Source organism: Poecile atricapillus, chromosome 2 (assembly GCF_030490865.1).
Source record: "Poecile atricapillus isolate bPoeAtr1 chromosome 2, bPoeAtr1.hap1, whole genome shotgun sequence".
In the NCBI taxonomy this organism is placed as follows: Eukaryota; Metazoa; Chordata; class Aves; order Passeriformes; family Paridae; genus Poecile; species Poecile atricapillus.
Genome location: NC_081250.1, coordinates 152,221,807 through 152,244,629, shown reverse-complemented (window position 1 = coordinate 152,244,629; position 22,823 = coordinate 152,221,807). Strand labels below are relative to the sequence as shown.

Genomic DNA, 22,823 nt, shown 5'->3' with positions numbered 1-22,823 from the left:
CACCTTGGCAGGTAAGTGCTGGGTGACAGGAGGCTGGGAGGGACAGGATGCTCACAGCCAGCGCTGGTGACACCAGGGGACAGTCCCGTCCCTCATGGAGCATCTTTGCAGCACAACATGGTCATGGTCACTCCCAGCCTCCTGCTGGCCTCGAGGCTGAGCTCAGGTGTTTTCTCTTTCGATCCCTGAAACCCCCCCAGTTCTCCCAGTGCATATCCCAAAAGAGCCTCCTGTCCCCACTATATTTTACCCTTCTCCCCCTCCTTTTCCAGCAGGGACAGCCTTAAATCTGGCTCTTCCAAGGAGGACTTTTGCACTGCCTTGCTCATCCCTGTGTGTGGTTTTCCCCTTGCCTGGCAGTTTGGGAGCTGAAAAACAAGTCAGAGACACCCTCCCTGCACCCTGTGCTGCCCCACGCTCCTTTCCCAGGGGAATATCGAGCAGAAAAGAAAGATGCTGCAGGCTGAAAAACAGAGAATCCAACTTTATTTACGAAATTCTCACCCAGAAGGGAGCCCTCACCCTCCCAGTCCCTCTGTGTCCAGACCCTGCCCCATCCACACGTGGAAGGCAGAGCCCAGGATTCTGCAGAAAATGTGGAAAGGCTGCTGGAGACAGAGCTGGAAGCCGGGATAAAAAAAAAAAAGGAATGTCATCTGAGGATGGCTGGGATGGAGCTTTGCTCCTGGCCTGACACATCTGACTGGTTTTGAAGCAGGGAAAAACTGAACAGACGAGTGGGAAGCAGGGGCTGGTGCTCAGTGTCTGCGAGGGAGGGTGGAATACTGGGATTTGAGTAACTTCCAATTATTATCCTCTGCATGGCATTTGCTCCCTGCAGATCTCAGCATTGCCAGGGGGTTCTCAGGGAAGTTGTCAGTGTTTTAGTGGAGCTCTGAGGGTTTCACCTCCAGGAAAAAGGGCTCATCATCCTCCTGAGCTCACAGGGACCTCTGCCAAGGAATGCAAAATTGTCAGAGTTTTTCTTCTAAATGGTACTGAGACAGACCTTGAGAAACAATTCCCTCTGTGCAGGGAGGAAAAAGAGCCTCATTCTTTGGCTTCTTGTGGAAACAGTGTAGAAAAAATAATAATAAAAAAAAATATTAATGGAGGAAAAATAGACTTTGCCACAGAGGAGGTCGCAGGGATGCCGCGAACACACAGGGATGGTGCACGGGGTGTATCCATGCTCCACTTGATCCTTGCTTCCCGATCATCTGGATGATCTCTGGCAATAGGAACAGAGGGGATGGCAAATTTCCTGGATCTCTGCGAGCTGGGCACACCTGGCTCATTCATATCTGCTTCCACTCCAGCTGCTTTTACAGCAGACAGGGCATCAGAATCAATCCCACATCTGCTGCAAGCAAATCCCAGCTGGGATCCCAGCAATTTTAAGTGATTTTTCCCAGAGCTGAGGGTCTGGGATAACCATTATTTTTAATATCCAGGGCAGAATAAGAGAAGAACTTGCTTGGAATAGTCTTTAAAACATCTGGAAAGGGAAGTCTGGGAGCTCCAACAGCAACCTGAGCTCAGGAAGAAGCTGAGAGGGGGTGGGGGGCACGTGTTTGTCTGGCCAAACTTGGAAATTTGCATTTCAGTTCTGACCTACCCATGTCTGTCAGTCCAGGGAGTGTTCTGAGCTTTCCAGAAATCCATCCCGTTCCCACATGGAAGCTGAGCCCTTCTGAACTCATTCCTTAGCTTATTCTTGGAGTTAAGCGCTGGCTCTCTGCAGTTGCCACCCCACACCCTGATGGGCAGGAAGTAACTGGGCCCAAATCCATCTGCTCCTCTCAATCAGGACATGGCACAGGTTGCCCAGAGAAGCTGAAGCTGTGGCTGCCCCATCCCTGGGATTGTTCCAGGCCAGGTTGATCGGGCTTTGAGCAACCTGGGATAGTGGAAGGTGTCCCTGCCCATGGCAGGGTGTGGGAACTGGATGATCCTGAAGGTTCCTTCCAGCCCAACCCATTCTCTGTGGGTCCTGACAACCAGAAGTAGCTGAAGGTGAGGAACATCTGCTTAAACAGCTGGAAACTGGAGATCTGAGGGGTTTAAGTCCAGGTGTCCAAACTCTTGGCTTGAATCCAGCGTTGAAGATGGGGTGAAACTGCACATCAGCGAAGAAGGACATTCCCAAAGCATCTAAGAGTTCATGAGGCAGCTTGGCAGGGAGAGTGGTGGGATTTCAGCTGGAGCTGGGACTCTTGTGACCTCACAGGGAGCACTGGAGGACCGTGCCAGCCACCACGGCCACCAGAGCCAGCGCTGCGGAGCTGCTCCTCACCCCGCTGCTGCTCTTGGTGTCATCCGTGCACAGGTCGGTGTAGCAGCAGGATTTGGGCCTGGATGACCCGATCCCGTTGTCGGGGAGGCATTCCTCCTCACAGGCTCTGGTCACGGTGATGTTGCCAAAAAAGGGATAACCTGGGAGAGGTGGATTGGAGAGGAGGAGGAGGAGGAGGTGAGAGAGGGGAAAAAAATAGTGAAGGAAAATGGGATTGAGAAACACTGACAGAGGAGGGGTTGGACATCCCCAATCCATGGGTGTCTCTAATCCAGCCTGTTTTTTGTAGGAATGGGTCTGCCAGTTCTCTCTGCTGACTCTCTGTCACCCTCCTGCTCCTTCCAAAATCATTCCAGCATGGACAAGGGACAAAATTCCCTGTAGATGTTCGCACCATTGAAAAATTCAGGGTCCACAGAGATATTGGGGTAGGAAAGGCAACACAAAGGGAACAAGTGCAGTGTGTCCTGATACTTCACTGTGAGGCTCCCACATCTGATGGGTTCCCTCTTTGAAGTGGGATAATTTCACCTGGGTTTTTATAGAGCCGTTAAAGGATAATCCAAGCTGGGCCTGGGATTGGGAGAGGGAAGCGTGGCCAGCGGATTGAGGGAGGTGATTCTCCCCGTCTGTTCTAGTGAGACCCCACCTGAAGAGCTGCTTCCAGCTCTGAGGTCCTGACACGACACAGACGGGGAATTGTTGGAACAGGTCCAGAGGAGGCCACGGAGATGCTCCAAGGGCTGGAGCCCCTCTGCTCTGGAGCCAGGCTGGGAGAGCTGGGAATGTCCAGGCTGGAGAAGAGAAGGCTCCAGGGAGACCTCAGAGCCCTGCCAGTGCCTGAAGGGGCTCCAGGAGAGCTGGAGGGGGACTTGGGACAAGGGATGGAGAGACAGGACACAGGGAATGGCTTCCCACTGCCAGAGGATGGGGTTAGATGGGATTTTGGGAAGGAATTCTTGGCTGTGATGGTGCTGAGGCCCTGGCACCGGTTGCCCAGAGAAGCTGTGGCTGCTCCATCCCTGGAAATGTCCAAGACCAGGTTGGATGGGGTTTGGAGCAGCTTAGTCTACCGGAATGTGAGGGTTTGGAGTACGATGGTCTTTAAGCTCCCTCCCAACCCAACCCATCCTGGAATTCCCAGGTTTCCCTCAGGGGGAGTGGTGGGACTCACCTATCTCCACAGAGTGCAGCGTCGTGGTGCACACGTTGGCTTTTGGGGAGCACACGACGGCCGTCTTGCATTTGGAAATGTCGGTGGGCTCCTTGCACGTGTAACATCGCAGGGACTGGGCTGCAGAGGGGACAGAAGGGCTCTGAGGTGACACAGCAGGGAAGATGGACCCAAATCTGCAGCTTTTTGACCAAAACGCAGCAGTGCCTGCATTAAGCATGTCTGGAGGCAATGGCAAAGTTTGGATATGCCAGGGGGGAGAAGACCAAATCCCAGCACTGGAGGACAAGGGTGGTGCAGGAGCTGGGCCTGGGCATGGGACTCATTTGGAGGCTCAGCAGCCCAAAAAAGAGGGATTTAGAACAAGAGGGAACAAAGTCCTCTTGTTCCTTGAGGAGCTTTGGTAGGTCTGAGCATCCTCTGTAAGAATTCAGCCTGGAGAAGAGGAGGCTGAGGGGAGGCTTTTTGGGATCTACAATTTCCTCATGAGGGGAAGTGGAGGGGCAGCACTGATCTCTTCTCCTGGGGCAGTGACAGATTCCAAGGGAATGGCCTGAAACTGTGTCAGGGGAGGTTTACGTTGGATATCAGGGAAAGGTTCTTCCCCCAGAGAGTGTTCAGGCAGTGGAACAGGGTCCCCAGGGAATGGTCACAGCATCAAGAGTACAGGAAGTGTTTGGACAATGCTCTCAGGCATGGGATAGGATTGTTGGGATGTCCTGTTCAGGGCAAGGAGTTAGGCTTTGATAATCCTTGTGGGTCCCTTCCAAATGAGGCTATTCCATGATCGTAAAAACCAGCTCCTTCTGCTGACAGCAGCATTCCCCACCAGTTCCCCCATCCCTCCCTCCATAGCAACAGCTCCTTGCTGCTTGTTTAAGGGGAATTCTGCAGGAATCAGTAACTGAGAGCAGGATTTAAATTTCAGAGCTGTACCAGAGCTCCTGAGGGCTGAGTGTGGCCTCAAAACCACTCTCATCAGGGGCCACTGCTGCTTTGAAAAGAGATGATGCACAAACCCTTGCTGGCTGCCACCTGAGGGAGGGACATCTCTAAATATGCAAATCTTGGTCACAGCAGCTCTCAAAAACCTCACTGCTGCCCATCCACAGCCAGCAGACACTGAGAGTGTGGATTTTTCCAAAGTCCTGCTGGTGTGGCGTGATGACAAAAGCCAGCCTGGTTTGAGATTTTCTATCCTGTCCTCCTTCCACCTGCTGGAAAGAACCTGAAAGCGTCCAGTGCCATCTATTGGTAAAAATTCACACTGTCGCTGTTTTTTTTGTTCCCGTTCTGCTGTCAGAGGAACCTCTGGGGCTTTGTGATAAGGATAAATATTTTTGAAGGCATTTGTTTGAGCACCTGACTTCAGAAGGAATTTTAAGGCATCTACTCCTCGCAGCAGCTCCTTTGGAAAATTCAGCTGTGGGGTAGAGGCCACACAGTGCAAAACTTATTTTTGTCTCTTTGCACTAATAAAAAGGATTTTTTTCATGGGAGTATTTCAATGTTCTTGTGGCCAAACTCCCTGTAAGCAGGGGTGGTGGAGCCATCCCTGTTTATCCCAGCTCAGGACCTCACTAGATCCCTTCCCAATGATCCATGAGAGGTTGTTGTATATTTTAACAGAGGTAATACAGTATCAGCAATCATTTGGATGCCTGTGGATGTGCAGGATGGATGGATGGATGGAGCAGTTCCAGCTCCAGGCACTTGAGAAACTACCCTGCAACCCTTGGGGTGAGAAGGTTTCCATTTACAAACCTCGACCTTTTCATGGATGAGCCGGGAAGTGCCTTGGGGGAATTAATCCCGGTCAAAAACTGGTTTAAGGAAGGAAAACCTCAACCCCCTCGTCTTTCTCTGGCTGGGGCATTTAGAGGACGTAGGTTTTGTGGGAAGGTTGCATGGAAGAGGAAAGCCCAAATCCATAAGGAGTGGGACAGGAGAACAGGGACAGATCTGTGTCCTGATCTGAGCCAGTAATTCCCTGCTCCTCACTGTCCAACAGGACCTTCTATTCCTTGATACAAAGCCTCGGGAATATGAACAGTCAGAGACACATCCCTCAGCCACAACAGGGGTGCCTAGACCAGCTGCTTCCCTCTGGATCATCCCCCCCAAAAATATTTCTGCCTTATTTCAGCTATAAAGCAAGGTTGATAACCCTGTCCAAATTCTCTGAGACCTTGGGTGGTTTCTCAGAAATTCCGTTAAATCCAAGACAGGGCTTCAGATGGAGAGGTTTGATCCCTGCCCAGGCTGCTTTTCCTTTGGGATCTTCCAGGGTCCCATGGAAACAGCCTGAGGATCTCTGGGGCCCATGGGCTGTAGGTTAAACCCCTGTGGGCTGGTGTCATCCCTGGAATGCCTGTTCCAGGCAGGGATGTAGCTGCAGTTGGTCACATCTCCACAGAGGAAGGACACAGTGATGGCCAAACCCTGCTGCCAGCTTGCCCAAGATCCAGACCCATCACAGACCCAGAGGAATTTCCCATTTCAGCCTGAAATAAGGGGAAATCCTGGAGCTGGGGGTTTAATAAAACTTTCCAATGTCCTTGGAGGTATTTCTCATACCCCCCCACCCTTATTTATATTGAAGTTCTACCTTCTGGCTTTCAGCACCTCCAGCAGAGAGCTGGGAGGTTTTAGGGATGTCAGGAGCTCGGGATGGACATATCCCACCCCATTCCTGAAGGGACAGGGTGGCAGCTCAGGTAGAGCTCTTGCCCAGGCTGGTCCTGCCCTGTGCCTTGTGGTTGTCCCCTCCATCCCTGGCTATGGGTGACAGGTACATATAAAATATCCAGAGGACGTGCATCGTTCCCTGTCAGGCATCACAGCTATTCCCACCAGGAATGCATCTCCCCTTTCCCATTTCACCCTCTCCTTTGACCTTCTTCTACAAAAAAAGCGTCTTTTCCCCTACCTGGGGGTTACCAGGTCTTTCCCCTCCCTCCCCTCCCCCGGGTGAGGAGACCCTGGAGTTTTGGGAATGAGGAGCTCTTACCCAACTCCACAAATGCCAGGCCCAGCAGGAATCCCACCAGGAGTTTCTTCATGCTGAGAGCAGATCCAGGCAGCCAGGACAGGTCCAGAGAGCTGCTCCCAGGGAGCTTTATATATTTTCCCACCCTCCACCACCTGCTGTTGATGCTGTGGGCGGATTCCCTTGGGGTGATCAGGGGAGAGCCCAGCTCCAGTCTGGATTGGGATTTGCAGAGGAACGAGTTCTCTGATGAGGTGACATCACCACAACGAGCAGACTCCTGCCATGCCTTGGCTCTTCCCTAGGTTTATGTCCTGGGGCTGGTCCCATGGAAAAGGAAAAACACGGCTGGCACTGCAAGGTGTGGCCCCATGCCAGGGCTTGGATGGGAAATGTGACAAGGTTTGTTTGCTCCTTCCAGTCTGGCTCCACGAGCCCAGAGCTGGCTTGTGTCACATGTGTTGCACTGGCCAACAACTGTCAAAGGGCAAGTGGCAGCAGGCTGGGCTTCCACGTGCTTTGGAGAAATGATTCCATGGGCTGGCAGGGCTGGGGTTGCCCAAAGATGTCTGTTTTCCCAGATCCAGTTCAAAATCAAGCCTGGTTTCTGGATCCTTTGGTTATTAACTGAGCTGCTGGGTGCGGGAATGACTTGGAGGGCAGTGGGATATGGTGTTCCAGGTCTGGAATTGGGATAAAGCACATGGTCTCAGGTCCTGGGCCATGCTGGAAAAGCAGAAAGCTCATCCTTCCTTTGGAAAGCTGTCAGTTATTTACCAAATTTTATCCTGTAGCTGGGAAATAGACCCAACATGGAGCAATTAATAAATTTTCCCACTCCAGCACCTTCCTGATAGCAAATTACACTTTATCCACATCAAGGCAATCCTTTCAAACGTCATAATTTATTTTGCATCTTATCCCTTAGCTTCAAATGCTTAGAGCTGAGGAGAAATTATTTACTTCTCCATTTGGATTGAGCTGCTGGTATTTTATATTTCACAGGAAAAGCTGATAGACTTTTCGTTGGGTTTGTGGTGATCCAAATTGGAAAACCCCAGGGTTGTGCAATTTCCCATAAAAACAGCTGAATAAGCCAAAGTGGCAAAGTTTGTGAATCACTGTAGCACTTGGAGATTTTAGGGATGGAGATGGGGTGAGTGAAGGTGCTTTAACGAGGTGCTTTGCCTGTCACAGACTTGTTACGACAACACATGTGGGAATATTGCTGCCAGTCCCGGCAGCCTCTCCTCCTTCCCAGATGGAGGATGGCTCCCAGTAACCTGAGAAGCATTGCTAATGAAAATTTCCACAGCCACGGATGACACAAAGCTGACAGAGCTGTGGGAAAGGGAGAGAAAGACCTACACCCTAATCCTTCTCTATGAGAGCGAAAATGTTCTTTATTTTATCTTCCTGCGCTCTCCGAGTTCAGGGACTAAACGATCCTGGATAAAACATAACTTTCTGGGCAGATAGGAAAAAGTCCACTGGGTGAAAGCCACCAGACCTGGTGACATCCAGATCCTTGCTCGGAACTGGGCAGCTCAAGGCACATTTGAGCAATATCCTTAATTGACAGCTGTGAAACTGGAAAAGATCCAGTGCTTTCAGCATTCCAGAGGGTTGTGGCTCAAATGGGAAAGCACAGTGGGGTTGGCACGGTAAAGCTGCTTTGTGCAGTGGAAATGTCCATGGAGACATCCTCTAGAACCTGAAAGGCATTCCATACCGGGAAATTTTTGGGATAAATCTGTTTGGCTGAAGGAATAGGGATAGAAATACTTAACCAGTGTCTTAACTCTGTCTTAAAGGGTTGGAAAGGTTGGAGATCTTGCACTGGCAAAACACCAGAGCTCCTGCAGAGGGGCTGAGAGTGCAGCGGTGCCAGAAAACTTGGGAGTGTTCCAGTAAAATTGTGGAGGCAAGGAAAGACCTTTAAGGTCTGTTACCTTCAAGGTATTCCTTGATCTAAAGATAGTCAGGAGCCTACAGAGAGATGGAGCCCTGGAAATAAACCCCAAGCCCAACCCAAACAACCACAGGTAATGTCCAGGCGTGTGCTGGGGTGGAAGGGAGGCTGATTTTGGAAGTGGCAACACCCTCCTGGCTTCCCAGGTGGAATTCCACTGCCACTGTCATGAATAAAATGGGATCCTAATGGAAAAAAACCAAAACAATAATGAGGAGAATGGGACAAGGTTCACAGCAAAAGATGATGCTGGAAAACACTGTCTCCTTTTATCCTGGCAGAGTTAAGACAAACCTAAGTTAAATGAGACTGGAAATTGAGGTTGGATCTTAAACACTAAAAAAATTTGGATTATTTCTGTAAGCAAAGGTAGGGGAGAAACCTGATGTGCTTTAAACCTGATAAATATGTGGAAGCCGTAGTTTGACAGAGCAGTTAGGCAAGGCTTAGACAGCTTGTAGGACTCAGGAGGCCCTAAAAATTCCCTTCTGTCTCTGTCAGGGGTGGAATAAGCCCTGGGAAAGATTTTGAGCACTGACTGACAGGAGGCAGAAGGGACTTTGGTTGAAATGTCACTTTGGGTCTGGAGAGCTGAGAATATCAACGAGGCGTGGTGTGTAAGGAAGAAAAGTTTGTGTGCCAAAAGCCTTCAGGAATTCTCAGTGGGATCAATCCAAACCCTCTCCCAGCCTGTCCATGGGAGACTGTTCTAATTTATAATGTGAGACAGGAAGAAATAATATCTCTGCTTATCACAAATACCAGGAAAGGCGGATGGCAGAAATTCAGTGTTTACAGGTAAGAAGGTGAAGTGCTTCACCTGCTCTGACTTCCCTTACGGTAAATTCATGTTTGAATGATAAAGCCACACGTTTTTATGAGCTGTTCTGTGGCAGGGAGTGAACACCAAGCTTTGCTCAGCTGTTCCAGTTGTTGATTATCAGCCACCTGTGAAATTAGTCCTGTGTAAAATATTTCTACTCTGATTTATGGAGTCCCTACAGCCGGTGGCTCTTGTTGCACCTCTCTGCTAAATTTAATTTCTCACTGCTGCAATTTTCCTCTTCTCCATAGAAATGTATTTTTTTCTGGGATATCCTTTGGATAGACTTTGTTGAGCTCTCTGACTCCTTCTATGGAAAGTCTGTTCCCAAGGCTTTAATCCTTCTGATTGTCCTTCTCTGAACTCCCTCTGTTTCACCACCTTCTCTCCTACATTGTTCAGCACGGATATGGACATTTTCTTGAGCCATTCCATTGAATCCCAGAATGTTTTGGGTTGGAAGTGACCTTCAAGATCACCCAGTTTCAATCCCCTGCAGTGGTCAGGGACACCTTCCACTATCTCAGTTTGTTCCAATCCCTCTCCAATCTGGTCTTGGACGCTTCCAGGGCTGGGGCAGCCACAACTTTTCTGGGCAACCTGTGCCACCCTCCCAGAGAAGAGTTTATTCCCAATATCCCATAAAACCCACTCTCTTTCAGTTTGAAGCCATTCTCCCTGGTCCTGAAACTCCATGCCTGTGTCCAAAATCCCTCTCCAGCTCTCCTGGAGCCCCACTTCAGCTACTGAGAGCTCACAGTAAGGTCAGCCCAGAGCCTTCTCCTCTGCAGTTCCAGGAATAAACAGAATGGATCCATCTGCCGTGTTACAAACACCAACCAAGCCAATCTGACACCGTGGTCATGCCATGGTAACCGTGGCATCAATCTACATGACATCAACGCCTTTCCTGAGAACTGATTTGCAGGATGAAGTCTGCTCCATTTTCCATTTTTCAGATTCCCGAGCATCCTGGTGACAACTGGTTTGCAGGAAAACACAGATACTGTTGATCATTGCACTGAGTCACCTGGAGCTCAGCCCCTGTGATTCCAGAGGGGTAGAATTTTTGCCAGGGGACTTTTTGGATGCTCCACCATCTTCACGTGTGACTCAGTAGCGGGGAACCTCTCTGCCCGTGCCCGTGGCTGCGGCGATGTTTGACGATCCAATGGAAGTTCCACCTCTCATGGGTGTGTGTCAACAAACAAGGCTTTGGGCTTGTTGGGGTGGAGTTGGTCTCCACCCTCCTCATGAAACTCTGCCACCGAGCAAGAAGGAATTCAGGTTTCGTTGGGCTGGAAAAGGGTGAAAATGTGAGCACCCTTCTCCAAGGAGCTCTTTAGGTCTGTCTTCCAGGGGCTGTTTGATTTTAATGTTTCTCCTCCATGGGGAGTATCAAAAAAAAATCCAGATTCACAGCTCTGATTCAGTCTCTAAAGAGCTCCTGCCTCTTATTTTCTGTGTCTGGGTTTAATTTTGCTGCTTTGCCTCCCCCTGTCTGAAGATGTGAGGTGAGAAGTTGAACCTCTCCAAGCAGAGAAGGGAACTGTACTCGCATCTCCCAGATTCTGGCTTAAGCTCACTAATCCAGAGGCTAAAAAGGATGGGAGGAAAGATTCCAGACTTGCTGGATTTGTATAAAAAGATTAGTGTTCAGGGCTCTGAGAGAAAAAAAAAAAAGGAGTCCAGGGATATGGTCACGTGAAGGCTGGAATCATTGAATCATGGAATGGTTTGGGTTGGAAGGAACCCTAAATCTCATCTCATCCAACCTCCCAGCCATGGGCAGGGACACCTTCCACTAGACCAGGTTGGTCAGGTTCCTCTTCTTCCAGCCAGAGGACTGAGGACTATTCCTTCAGGCATCGCCTGTGTTTGGTCCACCCTGGGAATGTAGGTCCCTCAAACATTTTCAGAAAACAGCAGAAATATCCAAGTTGTGATTCTGGATTGGATCCCAGAGGGATGAATATCCACAATTCAGGCATTTCAGGCTTCCTTTAAGCTGTCCTACCATGGACTTGAGAGATGTCTACCTAGTGTAAAGTGGTCCCTGAGTGTGTTATGTCCTGAACCCACTGGATTTGTTCCAGGGAATGCCCAGGCACACTCTGAGGGCCAAGGATGTTTCCAGAAAGGTCATTCTGGTGGGAAGGATGAGAAATTCAGGCACGAGCTGTGACAGTTGTGACCAGGATCAGAGAATGGATCCTGATCCCTTTTAAAGACCAGCAATGTCACAACCTGGATGTGGCCTCAGGTGCAAACCTCGTGTATTCCTCATTCTGGTGTGATTCCCTTTTCCATCCCAGAGACAGCTGCTGCCAACCCTACATGAAAGTCCAAGTGACCCATAAATCCACACATAGGGAGCCTTTGGCCATGCGATTTTTCCATCTGAAATTTGGATGATTTGGAATAATGGGATTGTTAAAGTTTGGAAAAGACCTCTGAGATCACCAAATCCAGCCACCACCATGTTCACCATTAAGCCAAGTCCTCAACTGCCAGATTGGGTGGTTTTTTGAACACTTCCAGGCATGGTGACTCCACCATTTCCCTTTTCTGATGCTTGAACACTAAAAAAGCCAAGGCTGAAGGATGCTGGGGATATTCCTGGGGGTTGCTGTTGGCTGGGAGTCTCCAGTATCTTTCTCCACACTTTAATCAGCTGATGGGACTGCCGATCTCTTATCAACATTCTGCGGTACAAGGGCAACGTGCAGAGACTGCCCAGTCACAGAGCTACTTCCTTCCCTTTATCAGGAAGATTTTCCCTCTTTATCAACTTTGGTTGTGCACAGAAAGGAAACAGAGTCCTCGCTGTGAACTTGTCACTTGTCAAACCCAGCGACTGTCCCCGAGTCTGTGACTGAGAGTTGCCTGACATCACTTTTGTCAGCCCTCAGCATCATCAGCAGTGCCTTTGACTGGCAGGCTGGCAGCAAAGTCTGTCACCAGATACAGACCTGGGTGAGTCAATCTAAATAAGTAACCCCTGCTAAGTAATAAAATTATCCTGCGCTGGGTGTTGCCATGGGGATCCAGCACAGTAATGGGAATAGCGTGACAAGGAAGCCAATTCCCGTCGTCGGGGTCTGTATGGTCAAGGCATCAAGTTGGTGGGAGCACCAATTAGCAGAAAGTGCAGCAGAAATAACCTTTGAAAATTTGCAGAGTCACAGACAGACTGAAGCAGGACAAAAAATCCTGAGTGGGAGCCACCTGGCCTAAGTACAGCCTTTCTTCTCTACCGTAGGAGGCTCCTGGGTGACTCATCGGAGCTGTTTCTTTTTCCAGTTGGGCAGACAGCTCCAAATCTCATCAGACAAAAGCTTCATCAAAAAGTGCATGGCACTGGGGATTACCTGCTTCCCTTCACTGGCTTTAGAAGGAAGCCTCCAAGGGTGGAGGTGAGGTCACCTGGAGGCCTCTTCTCAGTAAATGCGTGTGTTTTGTCATGGAGTGGCTTATGTTAGAAGGGACCTTAAAAACCATCTTGTTCCAACCCCTGCCATGGGCTGGGATACCTTTCACTATCCCAGGTTGCTCCAAGCCCTGTCCAGCCTGGCCTCAGACACTTCCAGGGATCCAGGGACAGCCACATCTTCAGGAATTCCATTCCAGGGCCTCAGCACCCTTGCAAGGAAGAATTCCTTCCCAATATCCCATCTAACCTTGCCCTCTGGCAGTGGGAAGCTATTCCCTGTGTCCTGTCACTCCATTCCCCTTTCCAAAGTCCCTCTCCAACTCTTCTGGAGACCCTTCAGGCACTGGAAGGGGCTCTGAGCTCTCCCTGGAGCCCAGCACTCCCATCCTGGCTCCAGAGCAGAGGGGCTCCAGCCCTTGGAGCATGGAATGATCCAAGCATGGAATGATCCTTGGATCCAGCATCTCTGTGGCCTCCTCTGGACTTGCTCCAGCATCTCCACATCCTTCTGCAGTTGGACTCCAGAGCTGGATGCAGTGCTCCGAGCAGGATCTCACCAGAGTGGGCAGAATCCCCCCCTCACCTACTGCCCACAACTGCGGGAACACAGCTCAGGACACAGAGGAGTCTCGGGTCTGCCTTTCCCTGGCAGAACAACTCTCAGGCACACACTGGGATCCTTGGAGTGTCCTGTGGAAGGCCAGGAGATGGACTCGGTGATCCTTGCAGGTCCCTTCCAACTCTGGACTTTCCTTCAATTTTGCCAATCGATCCCAGCAGAACCAATCTCCTTCCTCATCCATCCACGTGTCCAGCTTCGGTGACCACATCCAGCGCTCTCTCCATTTGTTGTCCTACTTCTCGGTATCCTACATAACCCCAGAGCAGTTTGGCTTTGCCAATTAATTTTGATTTAATATGACTTCAGCTCCTTTTACCCTCCTACACCACAGACCAATCGTGTCTCTCCTTCCTCGCCCATCCCTTCCCTCCCTGCTGGGATGTTTTTGAGGTGGCACACCCTGATTTCTGGGATCAGGAGTATAAAACACTTGGAATAACATTGTCCCCTCATCCAGCTGGGTTTTGGGATGATTCGGTTTTAGATAAGCAGAAGAATGTTGATATATGGTTGATAAATAGATAAATATGTTGATATCCAGGTATATTTGTTGATATCCAGAAAAAGAAAAAGTGTACTGGAGATTCAAGGACATGTGTGCAAAGTGTGAAACTTGTGGTTCACTAAAATCAAAGATTCAGAAACCTCTTTCTTTTTTTTTTTCCATAAAAATGAAGAAAAGTGGAGAAAAAAAATCTAGAAGAGTAACTGTGGCCTGATATGGGTGAGTAATTTCAAAGATTATTCCAGGAATGAGAGGGAAGCCTAAAGGAATGGATGAAAAACGGAGCAGCAGACAAAACAACATGGGGCAGGTTAAGAAATATATAAAGTAAAAACTTGCAATAGTCAAAATTACTTAGATTTCAAAAAAGACATTGAATGTTACTTATTCACTTATTTAAAGTGAATTATTTTAAGTTATTTAATTAATATGTAAAATTATTTAGCCTTTAAATTGAGAGGCAAAAGAAAGTAGTGATAGATGAAAACTGAATATTAAATTAACCACTTGTTTATTCAATATATAAAATGCTTTTGATTTTGGGGGTAAAGATGGTATAGAAAAAGATGTCCAGAAAAAGAAACAACCACAGCTGAGGTGGAACAAAAAAATTCAATGTATTCAAGCTAGGACAAAGCAGGACAGGATGTTTTCCATCCCAGAACTCTTGGAGAACTGAAATACAGATCAACAGGTCCAGATCCACTCCCAAATATTTATAAATTGGTCAAGGAAGAATCATGAGGTCAGAAATTAGCACCTAAATTAAAAAGAGGAGGGGTAACCGCCTCTGTCTGGCCTCAATAGAATGGCAGGAGTGAAAAACAAGGTTTAAAGGAAGGAAAATAATAAAAAACCCAGGAAAATACTTAAAATCCAATGTTGTATTTGCTGTTTTCACGTTAAAGCCAGATTATCATGAATTTAGCAAAGTAATAACACAGAGTAATGTGGGAATATTTATTAAGATGGCATGGATAAAAATTAAATTGATATAAAGTGGGTGAGAATTTTTTAAAGCTTGGCAGTGGAGGAGCTGGAAAGATTTAAAGTGTTGGGAGTGAGATATGAGCCTGGGGAAATTCGCCAGCACCATTCTTCACTTTTGGGGTGCTCTTGCTTAATTTTTCCCGTTAAGACCTTGAAAGATGCCAAATAGGACGGGATTTACTGGTGGCACAAGCTGGGGAAGCCTCAGCAGTTCCGGGAAGGATCAGGATATCCTGAACAACCAGGTGGCTTGGATGCAAGTCACGGATTAAATAGGATCATCCACCAGGGTAAGTCAGTCGTACGAGCTGTAAACGAGGACGTCGCCTGGAAATGTCTGGGAGATGAAAGACGCGGGAATTCCTGGATGATCCCGGGCAGAATCTCTGATCCTGATGGAAAGGTGTTGTGGCTGGGGCTGTGTCAGCAGGGTCAGTGCAGGGATGTCGTGCAAGGCACCGCTCGCAGCACCGGGTGCATTTCCCCACCTGTGGCTGAGGGACCTGAGTTCCCATCCAAAGGATCACGGGGAGTCGAGAATGGAAGGAACACAAAGCTAAAAAGGGAAGATTTAATAAAGAGGGAGAGTGGCAGATGGTGATAGGACAAAGGGGAAAAGGTTTTAAACTAGAAGAAGACTTACATTGGAATTTGGGAAGAAATACTTCCCTGGGAGAGAAGTGAAACTCTGGATTAAGTTGCCCAGAGAAGCTGTGGCTCCCCCATCCTTGGAAATGTTCCAGACCAGGTTGGACAGGGCTTGGAACAACCTGGGATAGTGGAAGGTGTCCCTGCCCATGGCACGGGATTGGAACTAAATGTCCTTGAAGGCCCCTTAAACCCTAAACCTTTCCATGATTGTAAAAGAGATGGGATTTCTTAGCAGAAGGAGAAAGGATTCCTGAATTTGGGCACACTCAACAGCAGGGAAGAATTGCCTGAGATAAGAAAAATGGTGGCACTAGAAGAAAATAGTCCTTCACTTCTCCATGTAAATGTTCCAGGTTTAGTGCCAGCCTGGGAGCTCTAAAGGCTGGAGAACTGATCCATGCTCATGACTGGAAAATTGGGATGGAGAACAGAAGTAAAGGCTGGTTTGGACTGAAGGAATGTTTTTTCCAGACACTAGAGTGGAAAGGCTTTATGACCTCCCCAGCGTCAACATCCCAGGAAAACCTTTAGTCTTGTCAGCCTCCAGCGCCCATCTGTCCATCCTGGAGAGCTGTCCTGTCATCCAAGGATGTTGGGCCATGCCTCATTTGGGGTTCCAGGTTTGCAAATACCCCCCCATAGCTAAAATAAAGAGTTTATGGACAGTGCTCAGCTCTGTGTACGCTTGAATCCAGCTCTTCCACACTCCACTGCTTGGTGGATTCATATTTGGATAACTCCAAGATTTGGAGTGGATGATGGAGGAAGAAGTGCCCAGGTAACATTTCCACTGGGTTGGAGGGGGTGGAACTGAGCAGGTTTGAAAGTTATTCCACGAGTGAGTGAGGTGAGACTAAAATTTACACCTCGTTTCTGCTGAAAGCACTCCCAAATCTCATGGCAGCTCTGCCTGGATGGGGCTGGAGGAAGGTGACAAGGAAAATAAGGGTGACTTTAGTGGAATATTCACTTGGTTGTGATGTGTGGGAACTGTTTGTCTTGGTGTACTATTAAATATATTGAAAGGCTCAGAGGGCTGGGATTGTAGAGTCTGTAGAAGAGAAGCTCTTTGGAGACCTGAGAGCTCCTCCCAGTACTCGAAGGAGCTCCAAAAAAGCTGGAGAGGGACTTTGGACAAGGGATGGAGGGACAGGACACAGGAAGTGGCTTCCCACTGCCAGAGGGCAGGGTTGGGTGAGATATTGGAAAGAAATTCTTCTTTGTGAGGGTGGTGAGGCCCTGGCAGAGGTTTCCTAGAGTTGCTGTGGCTACCCTAGATCCCTGGAAGTGCCCAAGCCCAGGCTGGATGGGGCTTGGAGCAACCTGGGATAGTGGAAGTTGTCCCTGCCCAGGGCAGGAGGCTGGAACTGGGTGACCATTCAGGCCCTTTCCACCCCAAACCATTCCATGATTCTGAACCTGATACTGATTAAGGGAATTGGACCCTTCTGGGGCTGAGAGAGCTGGAAGAGGCTGTTTCACCCAACATCCCTGAGGACTCCGATGGCTCTGGAGCCACCAGGCCTTGGCCACTTAAATTCCCAGTCTCCAGAAAAGACCACTGTAGCCAAATTGCTTGTTGGGAATGGCCTCTGGATGTGGACACACCCAGGAACTGTTACAGAAAGTGGGCACTGGGAGTGTCCCAGGTGTCAGGGACAAGGAGAGGATTCCCTGGAACAGAGACTTCATGGAGTTGGTCACCCATGCAGAAAACAGCCTGACTGGAAGACCTACAGGTGGATGAGCCCCCTTCCAGGGATGTGACTCAGGTGGTTTGGACCCTTCTCTTGACAGCCCCGTCATGTGAGGCAGAGCAGCACATCCACCCTTCACCAACCACCTTCACCCAGAGTCTGCATTGTCTCCTTGCCTCCTACATCCCTGGCTGTCCTCAGGATGCTGCCTGCCCCCAATCCCGCTGTTCGGTTGGAAAGAGGCAGCTGTGAGTTCTACTTTAGCCAGAGGATTTGGGCTTCTTCATGTCGACATCTTAATCCCGGGGCCAACAGAAGTTCCCCCGTCATTTCCATGATGCAAAGCTGTCCCCTGGTTTTTATTTCGTGGTGAGTCACCGGGGTGGTGGTGGCAGGGCATTTACCTTGGCGTAGCCACACGGTGCTGTGGCTTTGCTTCCTGGTCTGCTTGGGGCTCCACCCTTGGCGTTTTGGGGCTCTTCGCAGAAAGCACGGTGAAATCTGTGCAGGGAAAGAGCCATCTGTCCTAAACAGGTTGGATTAGATTAGATTAGATTAGATTAGATTAGATTAGATTAGATTAGATTAGATTAGAATAAATTAGATTAAATTAGACTAGACTAGACTAGAATTTTCAGTTGGAAGGGTCCTACAATGCCCATCCAGTCCAAGTCCCTGACCCATTCAGGGTTTACCAGAATTTAAAGCATATTCTGAAATCCAAATTCTGGCAGAGCTGAGTCACTGACCACCTCTCCAAGAAGCTGTTCCAGTGTTTGACCACCCTCTTGGTAAAAATATACTTTCTGATGTCCAGTCTATGCCTTCCCTGGTGCAGTTTTGACCCTTTCCCACATGTCCTGTCCCCCGGTCCCAGGGAGCTCAGCACATCTGTCTCCATTTGTCTCCTCAAAGAATTGCAACGAGGTTCCCTCTCACCCTCATCTTCTCCAAACTGGGCAAGCCCAGAGCACTCAAGGGTGTTCCTTCCAGCCCTTCTCCAGCTCTCTTGCCCTCATTCCAGGACACATTCCAGGACATTCCCATCATTCCTAATTTGTGGGGCCCAGAATTGCACAGAATGTTTTAGGGGAAGGCACAGCAATGCTGGACACAGCGGGATAATCTCCCTGGACACAGCCCAGGATGTGGTTTGTCCTCTTGGCTGCCAGGACACACTGGTGACTCCTATGGAACTCCAGTCAGATTCCTTCTGCAGAACTGGTTTCCAGTCCCTCCTCTCCCAGTTTATCTTGTGCCTGGCATTGCTCCATCTTAGGTGCAGAATCTGTCATTTAGACTTGTTAAATTTCATCCCATTAATCACTAATTTAGTTCTCTTTCACAGCTGGGGAATAAACACCCATCCCAGACTGCATTTCCATTTCTTTTCCACTTCACGAAAAGGTCTCTGGGGATGAGACATTTCCCTAGAACAGAGTCACAAAACTTTGGAGGAAAACAAACATTTTCAGCCTGGATATTAAGAATTCCTGCTGAGCATGGAGAATACGGATGTGCAGCCCCGGATGTGAGGATTTTCCATGGGCCAGCAACAGCAATGGCCCATTTTGTAGATCTTGACCTGGGTTGAGATAGCAGCTGGTTGAAAACACTTTGAAAAGGGTTTGGACAGATCCAGGTTGGGAGGGAATGGTTCAGTCTGGGAACCCTTGAATCCATGTGGAAGAGGAGTTTCCTTCAGATTACTCAGATTTCTCCTGCCTGAGCAATCCCACAATTCAATATCACATTTTTACACAAAACCCTCCAGTCTCTTCAAACATGTTCAGCCTTTTTCTATGCATCTCAACTGCAATAAATAGAATTTGGTGTTTGAAACTGATGTTGCAGAGCATCTAAAAAATTAAAGACCAAGGAATAATGGAAATAGTTAATTTTGGAAAGATTGTCAAAGATCCTCTCAACCAACTCCCTGCCATGGGCAGGGACAGAAATGCTGAGGACGAGTCTCTGGCACTGAAGCCGACTAAAAGAATGGTCTGTGATTCTTTTTCCTGCCAAAACCCACTGATTGTATCCAAACTGCCTCTGAAAATGATCTTTGGTTTGTTTTAACTCCTCTGCCACCCCCAGAAATTGGGAGATCCTTGAGCTCAACCCATGCTGGTGACAGTAGGGATGAGGAACCTCCAGTGCCCAGAGGTGTCCACTGTGAACTGTGACCTCTGGCCCTGGGCCTTGCTGGTCCCATTCCTAGAAGGCCAGAAAAGTAGTTAAGTTGTTTGTATTTTGGGTTCCATGATTTTTAAGGAAATATTTTTCTCACCCTTTATTCACCCTGCATTTCTGGGGGGGTGTGTGGGTGTATCCCACCTCTGGTGCTTGTTAAGCAGGATCCTTCCAGGGAATGCAATGTGTTACAAAATGTCCTGGGCTTGATTTACCCCAAAATGGTCCCCAGAACTTGTATAGTAATGTTAAAAAACCCCCAAAATACCACAATGAGACAATAAATTTGGGGGATACCCAGGGAGTGAATACATTTGAATTTTTTCTGGTAATCAAAGTGTCAGGGATTTCTCGATTCTTATGGATACTGATGAAAACCCTGCAAGAATTTCTGACAGGGACATGCTGGCAGTGAATCCCTGCTTGCCATGAATGCTGTGAATCCACAGATCTCCATGGTAAAGGCAAATATTTCCTTTCCTCACGAGAAGGATGAGGAGAATCAGGGCAGAGCTGCCGCACTTGAAGAGCACCTGATAACAGAACGTCTGCTGCGAAAACATCAAAGAAGATAAATTAATTGGCTGGGATTATGAAGGGCAGGGAAACAGCTGTCTTTGATAGTCCATGGGTGTGAGAATGTTTCTAAATGCTCTGTCATTTTACTGCAAGGCAGCTGGAACCAGTCCAAAGGCAATGACTGAACATGATCACCTCGTTCATGACAAGGAATTACCATTCCCTGCCTCCTCCCTGCAAGAGCAAGATTGGAAAGGGTTGTTTTCCTAATTGTTTCATTTTAAGTATTCACATCTTATTTCAATAGTCAAATTCTGATGGCAAGTCTGCCTTCATTTTTCTAAATAGGTCAGGTGTGTTCAAATTATCACCTCTCAATTAATGATTTGAAATCTTGGCCACACCTTCCTCTCTTTTTAATTATGGCATTTGAAAAGGTGTCCAAAAATAGTATTTCAAGCAGGATGATTACCTCCCTCTTCATTAAAGAAATAGTGGAGGTTACAGACAGAGATGACATTTTTTCTTGAATTTGTCTGTGAGAGAAGATGAATCTGTTATTTTTTGCGAGTTCAAAGGCTGCTGCCAAATGCAAATCCAAAGGCAGACTTCACAACTCATTTGGCACCTGTGTGTGGCACCACCCGGGTTTGTCCCTGCAAATACCTCAGTGTGTGGTGACCCCTGAGGAGAACAAATCCATCACTCCACTTTCACTTCCCTGCCCTGGGTGAAGCCCTCATTCCACGGATTCCCTCAAGGCCAGGCTGAATCGGAATGAAAATAAGCAGAGAGGAAGCAGGGAAACGTTTTTGCCTTTTCTAACTCAGACCCATGCTTGTCACCTCTGTTTCAGGGGAGGTGGTGACACTGCCCCAGCCAGGGAGGGCCACCAGCAGAGCTGAGAAATGTCCCAGGGCTGGCTCATGGTGTCTTAGAGTGATTAATGTGGAGAACCACTGGCAGAGGTGAGCAGGTGCCTTTAAATTTCACTATTCCAGGCATAGATGGGATGAACTTGTCTGGTGTAAAAAATTCTGGGAAAGGCACGTTACAAGAGCTTTTTCATTGAGTTGATGGCTTTTAAGGCAATGTCTCCATAAAATATGGATGAGAAATCGGAGAAGCCGTAGAGGGAGGAGGTTGGGGTTGCAAGAGAATCTGAGCATCATCAGAGGAGTCAGAGCAGCACCTGTTTTGCAAGGAGACCTGAGGAGGAGTTTGGGAAGGTGTTAGGAGAGCTCAGGATAAGGTCAGAAATGAGGGATCGAGGGATCTCTGGCACACGGAGCTGTCAAGTGGCAGGATGGAAGTGGGATTTGTCAAGATGCCATGGGATGAACTCGTCCTGCATGAGGGGCAGCTACAATTCGTTGAGGGAAGTTCTGCAAAGGGCAGGAATTTGGATTGGTTCTAGTGGTAACGATGCTTTAGGATTTAAACTTTTATATTTTTTTTAATATTTGTAATCCTGTAATTCTTCAGTGTATAACTCTAAAGTTCATATACAGTGTTAGCTACTGTCTTCCCATTTTGCTTTGGCAAAACAATTCCCCTGTAGGCCTGGGAATCAGGGACACCTCACTGTCTCAGGCCCTGGAGCAAACTTGAGGTAAATTACTTCAATACCTGACGTTGTAATTGGAAGATTAACCCCCAATATGCAAATGGACCCAACTTATAAAAGTATGAAAATGGACCTGTTGTCTGGGTTTTTTTGGGTGGGCTTCATCTGCCCAAAATGTACCTGAAGGCCCTTCAATAAATACAACTGCTTTTTATACTTTCATTTTTGTCTGGCCTCTGTTTTTAGGTAGCCCCAAAAAGGCATCAGTTTTATAAGAGATAGAGAGCTAACTGGTCTCTCTCAGCTCTATTTGTCCTCAAAAACACCTTCAGTGCACAGCAACATGTGCATGATTCAGAGCAGGAATGTGGCTGGGCAGGGTGAGCTGGGAACGGGCGAGCCTTCCCCAGCTGACTCTGTGAGATCATTTTTAGCCTCAATCTCTCCCCTGGCCCGTTAAAGTCGCTATCTGAGCATCTCTCCATGTATTGGGCCTGATAACATCTGTACAAGGCAGAGGAATGGAAATGCTGTGGAGCTTGCCCCGGGCCATGAAGGAAATGCGGAGCACAGCAAGGAGCAGCTGGTCCCAAGTCCAACTCATCCAGCCTCTCTGCCCCAGAGACTTTCCCCAGTGGTTTAAATCCTGTTCTTAATCAGCTGCTGAAAGCTGGGTTGATTTCAGAGGAACTTGGTGACAGTTTTCAGGCTAGTTAAGGCACTGGATGTAAATTTTAATGGGCTGTAGGAAATACTGGATGGCCTAATCCTTATCCACAGGGATGATGAATAATGGTTAATTGTACCAGGGGTAAAGAGAATCATGAAGCCTTAGAATGGTGGAATGGTTTGATTTGGAGATGAGATTGCTCCAAGCCCCATCAAACCTGGCCTGGGACACTTGAGTTTTTTAAAGACCCTGTCCTCAATTTTAGGCCTCTTGAGAAGTGTGGAGAGGACAGAAGAATTGATAAAACTGTTCAAGAAGCAACTTCCTTGGGCAAAATACACCCAGCCTTGATTACTGTGCTTGTGTGTCCTGCAGCAGCTCTCAGGATGTTTTATCAGCACCTGAAATGTAAATTTTCACAGATTTCTGCACCCACAGAGCACTTTAGTGACAGAGGGTGCAGGGCAGAGCAGAGTGACCTGACCCGCAGTCCTGTTGAAATTTGTGAAGGGTTTAAAGCAGGAGGGGGAACCAACCTTTCTGCCAACGTGCAGTCCCAGCCCTTGGGAAAACATCCCATCCTCTTCCTGGTCCTGCCCTGGCCCAGCCCAGGTTCTGATCCACGGCTGAGTCATTTATCTGCCCCAGTTCACCACCTCCTTGCCCGTCCCAGAATTCAGAGGGTTGTTTTTGAGGCTGCTCTGTCGGTGACCTGGATGGAG

At 48.3% G+C, this 22,823-nt stretch overlaps 1 protein-coding gene across 3 annotated transcripts; it reads right to left on the bottom strand.

Moving 5' to 3' along the window:
- Nucleotides 1–520: 520 nt before the first annotated feature.
- LOC131575115 (ly6/PLAUR domain-containing protein 2-like) lies at nucleotides 521–22,807 on the bottom strand. 3 transcript variants are annotated; one of them, XR_009276707.1, is made up of 6 exons: nucleotides 17,848–17,998; nucleotides 17,557–17,653; nucleotides 6,481–7,253; nucleotides 3,471–3,590; nucleotides 2,048–2,436; nucleotides 521–1,738 (listed from the first exon to the last, which is right to left on the bottom strand). XR_009276707.1 is itself a non-coding variant. In XM_058830160.1 (5 exons), exons 3-5 carry the CDS (start codon nucleotides 6,530–6,532, stop codon nucleotides 2,225–2,227), a joined length of 384 nt encoding a protein of 127 aa, XP_058686143.1. In that variant the 5' UTR covers nucleotides 6,533–7,253; nucleotides 17,557–17,653; nucleotides 17,848–17,998; the 3' UTR covers nucleotides 521–2,224. The 3 variants fall into 3 exon arrangements, 2 of the variants coding, with proteins under 2 accessions (XP_058686143.1, XP_058686144.1); XM_058830160.1 differs by having other exon boundaries at nucleotides 521–2,436; XM_058830161.1 differs by lacking the exons at nucleotides 17,557–17,653; nucleotides 17,848–17,998 and adding an exon at nucleotides 22,638–22,807 and having other exon boundaries at nucleotides 521–2,436.
- Nucleotides 22,808–22,823: the final 16 nt, after the last annotated feature.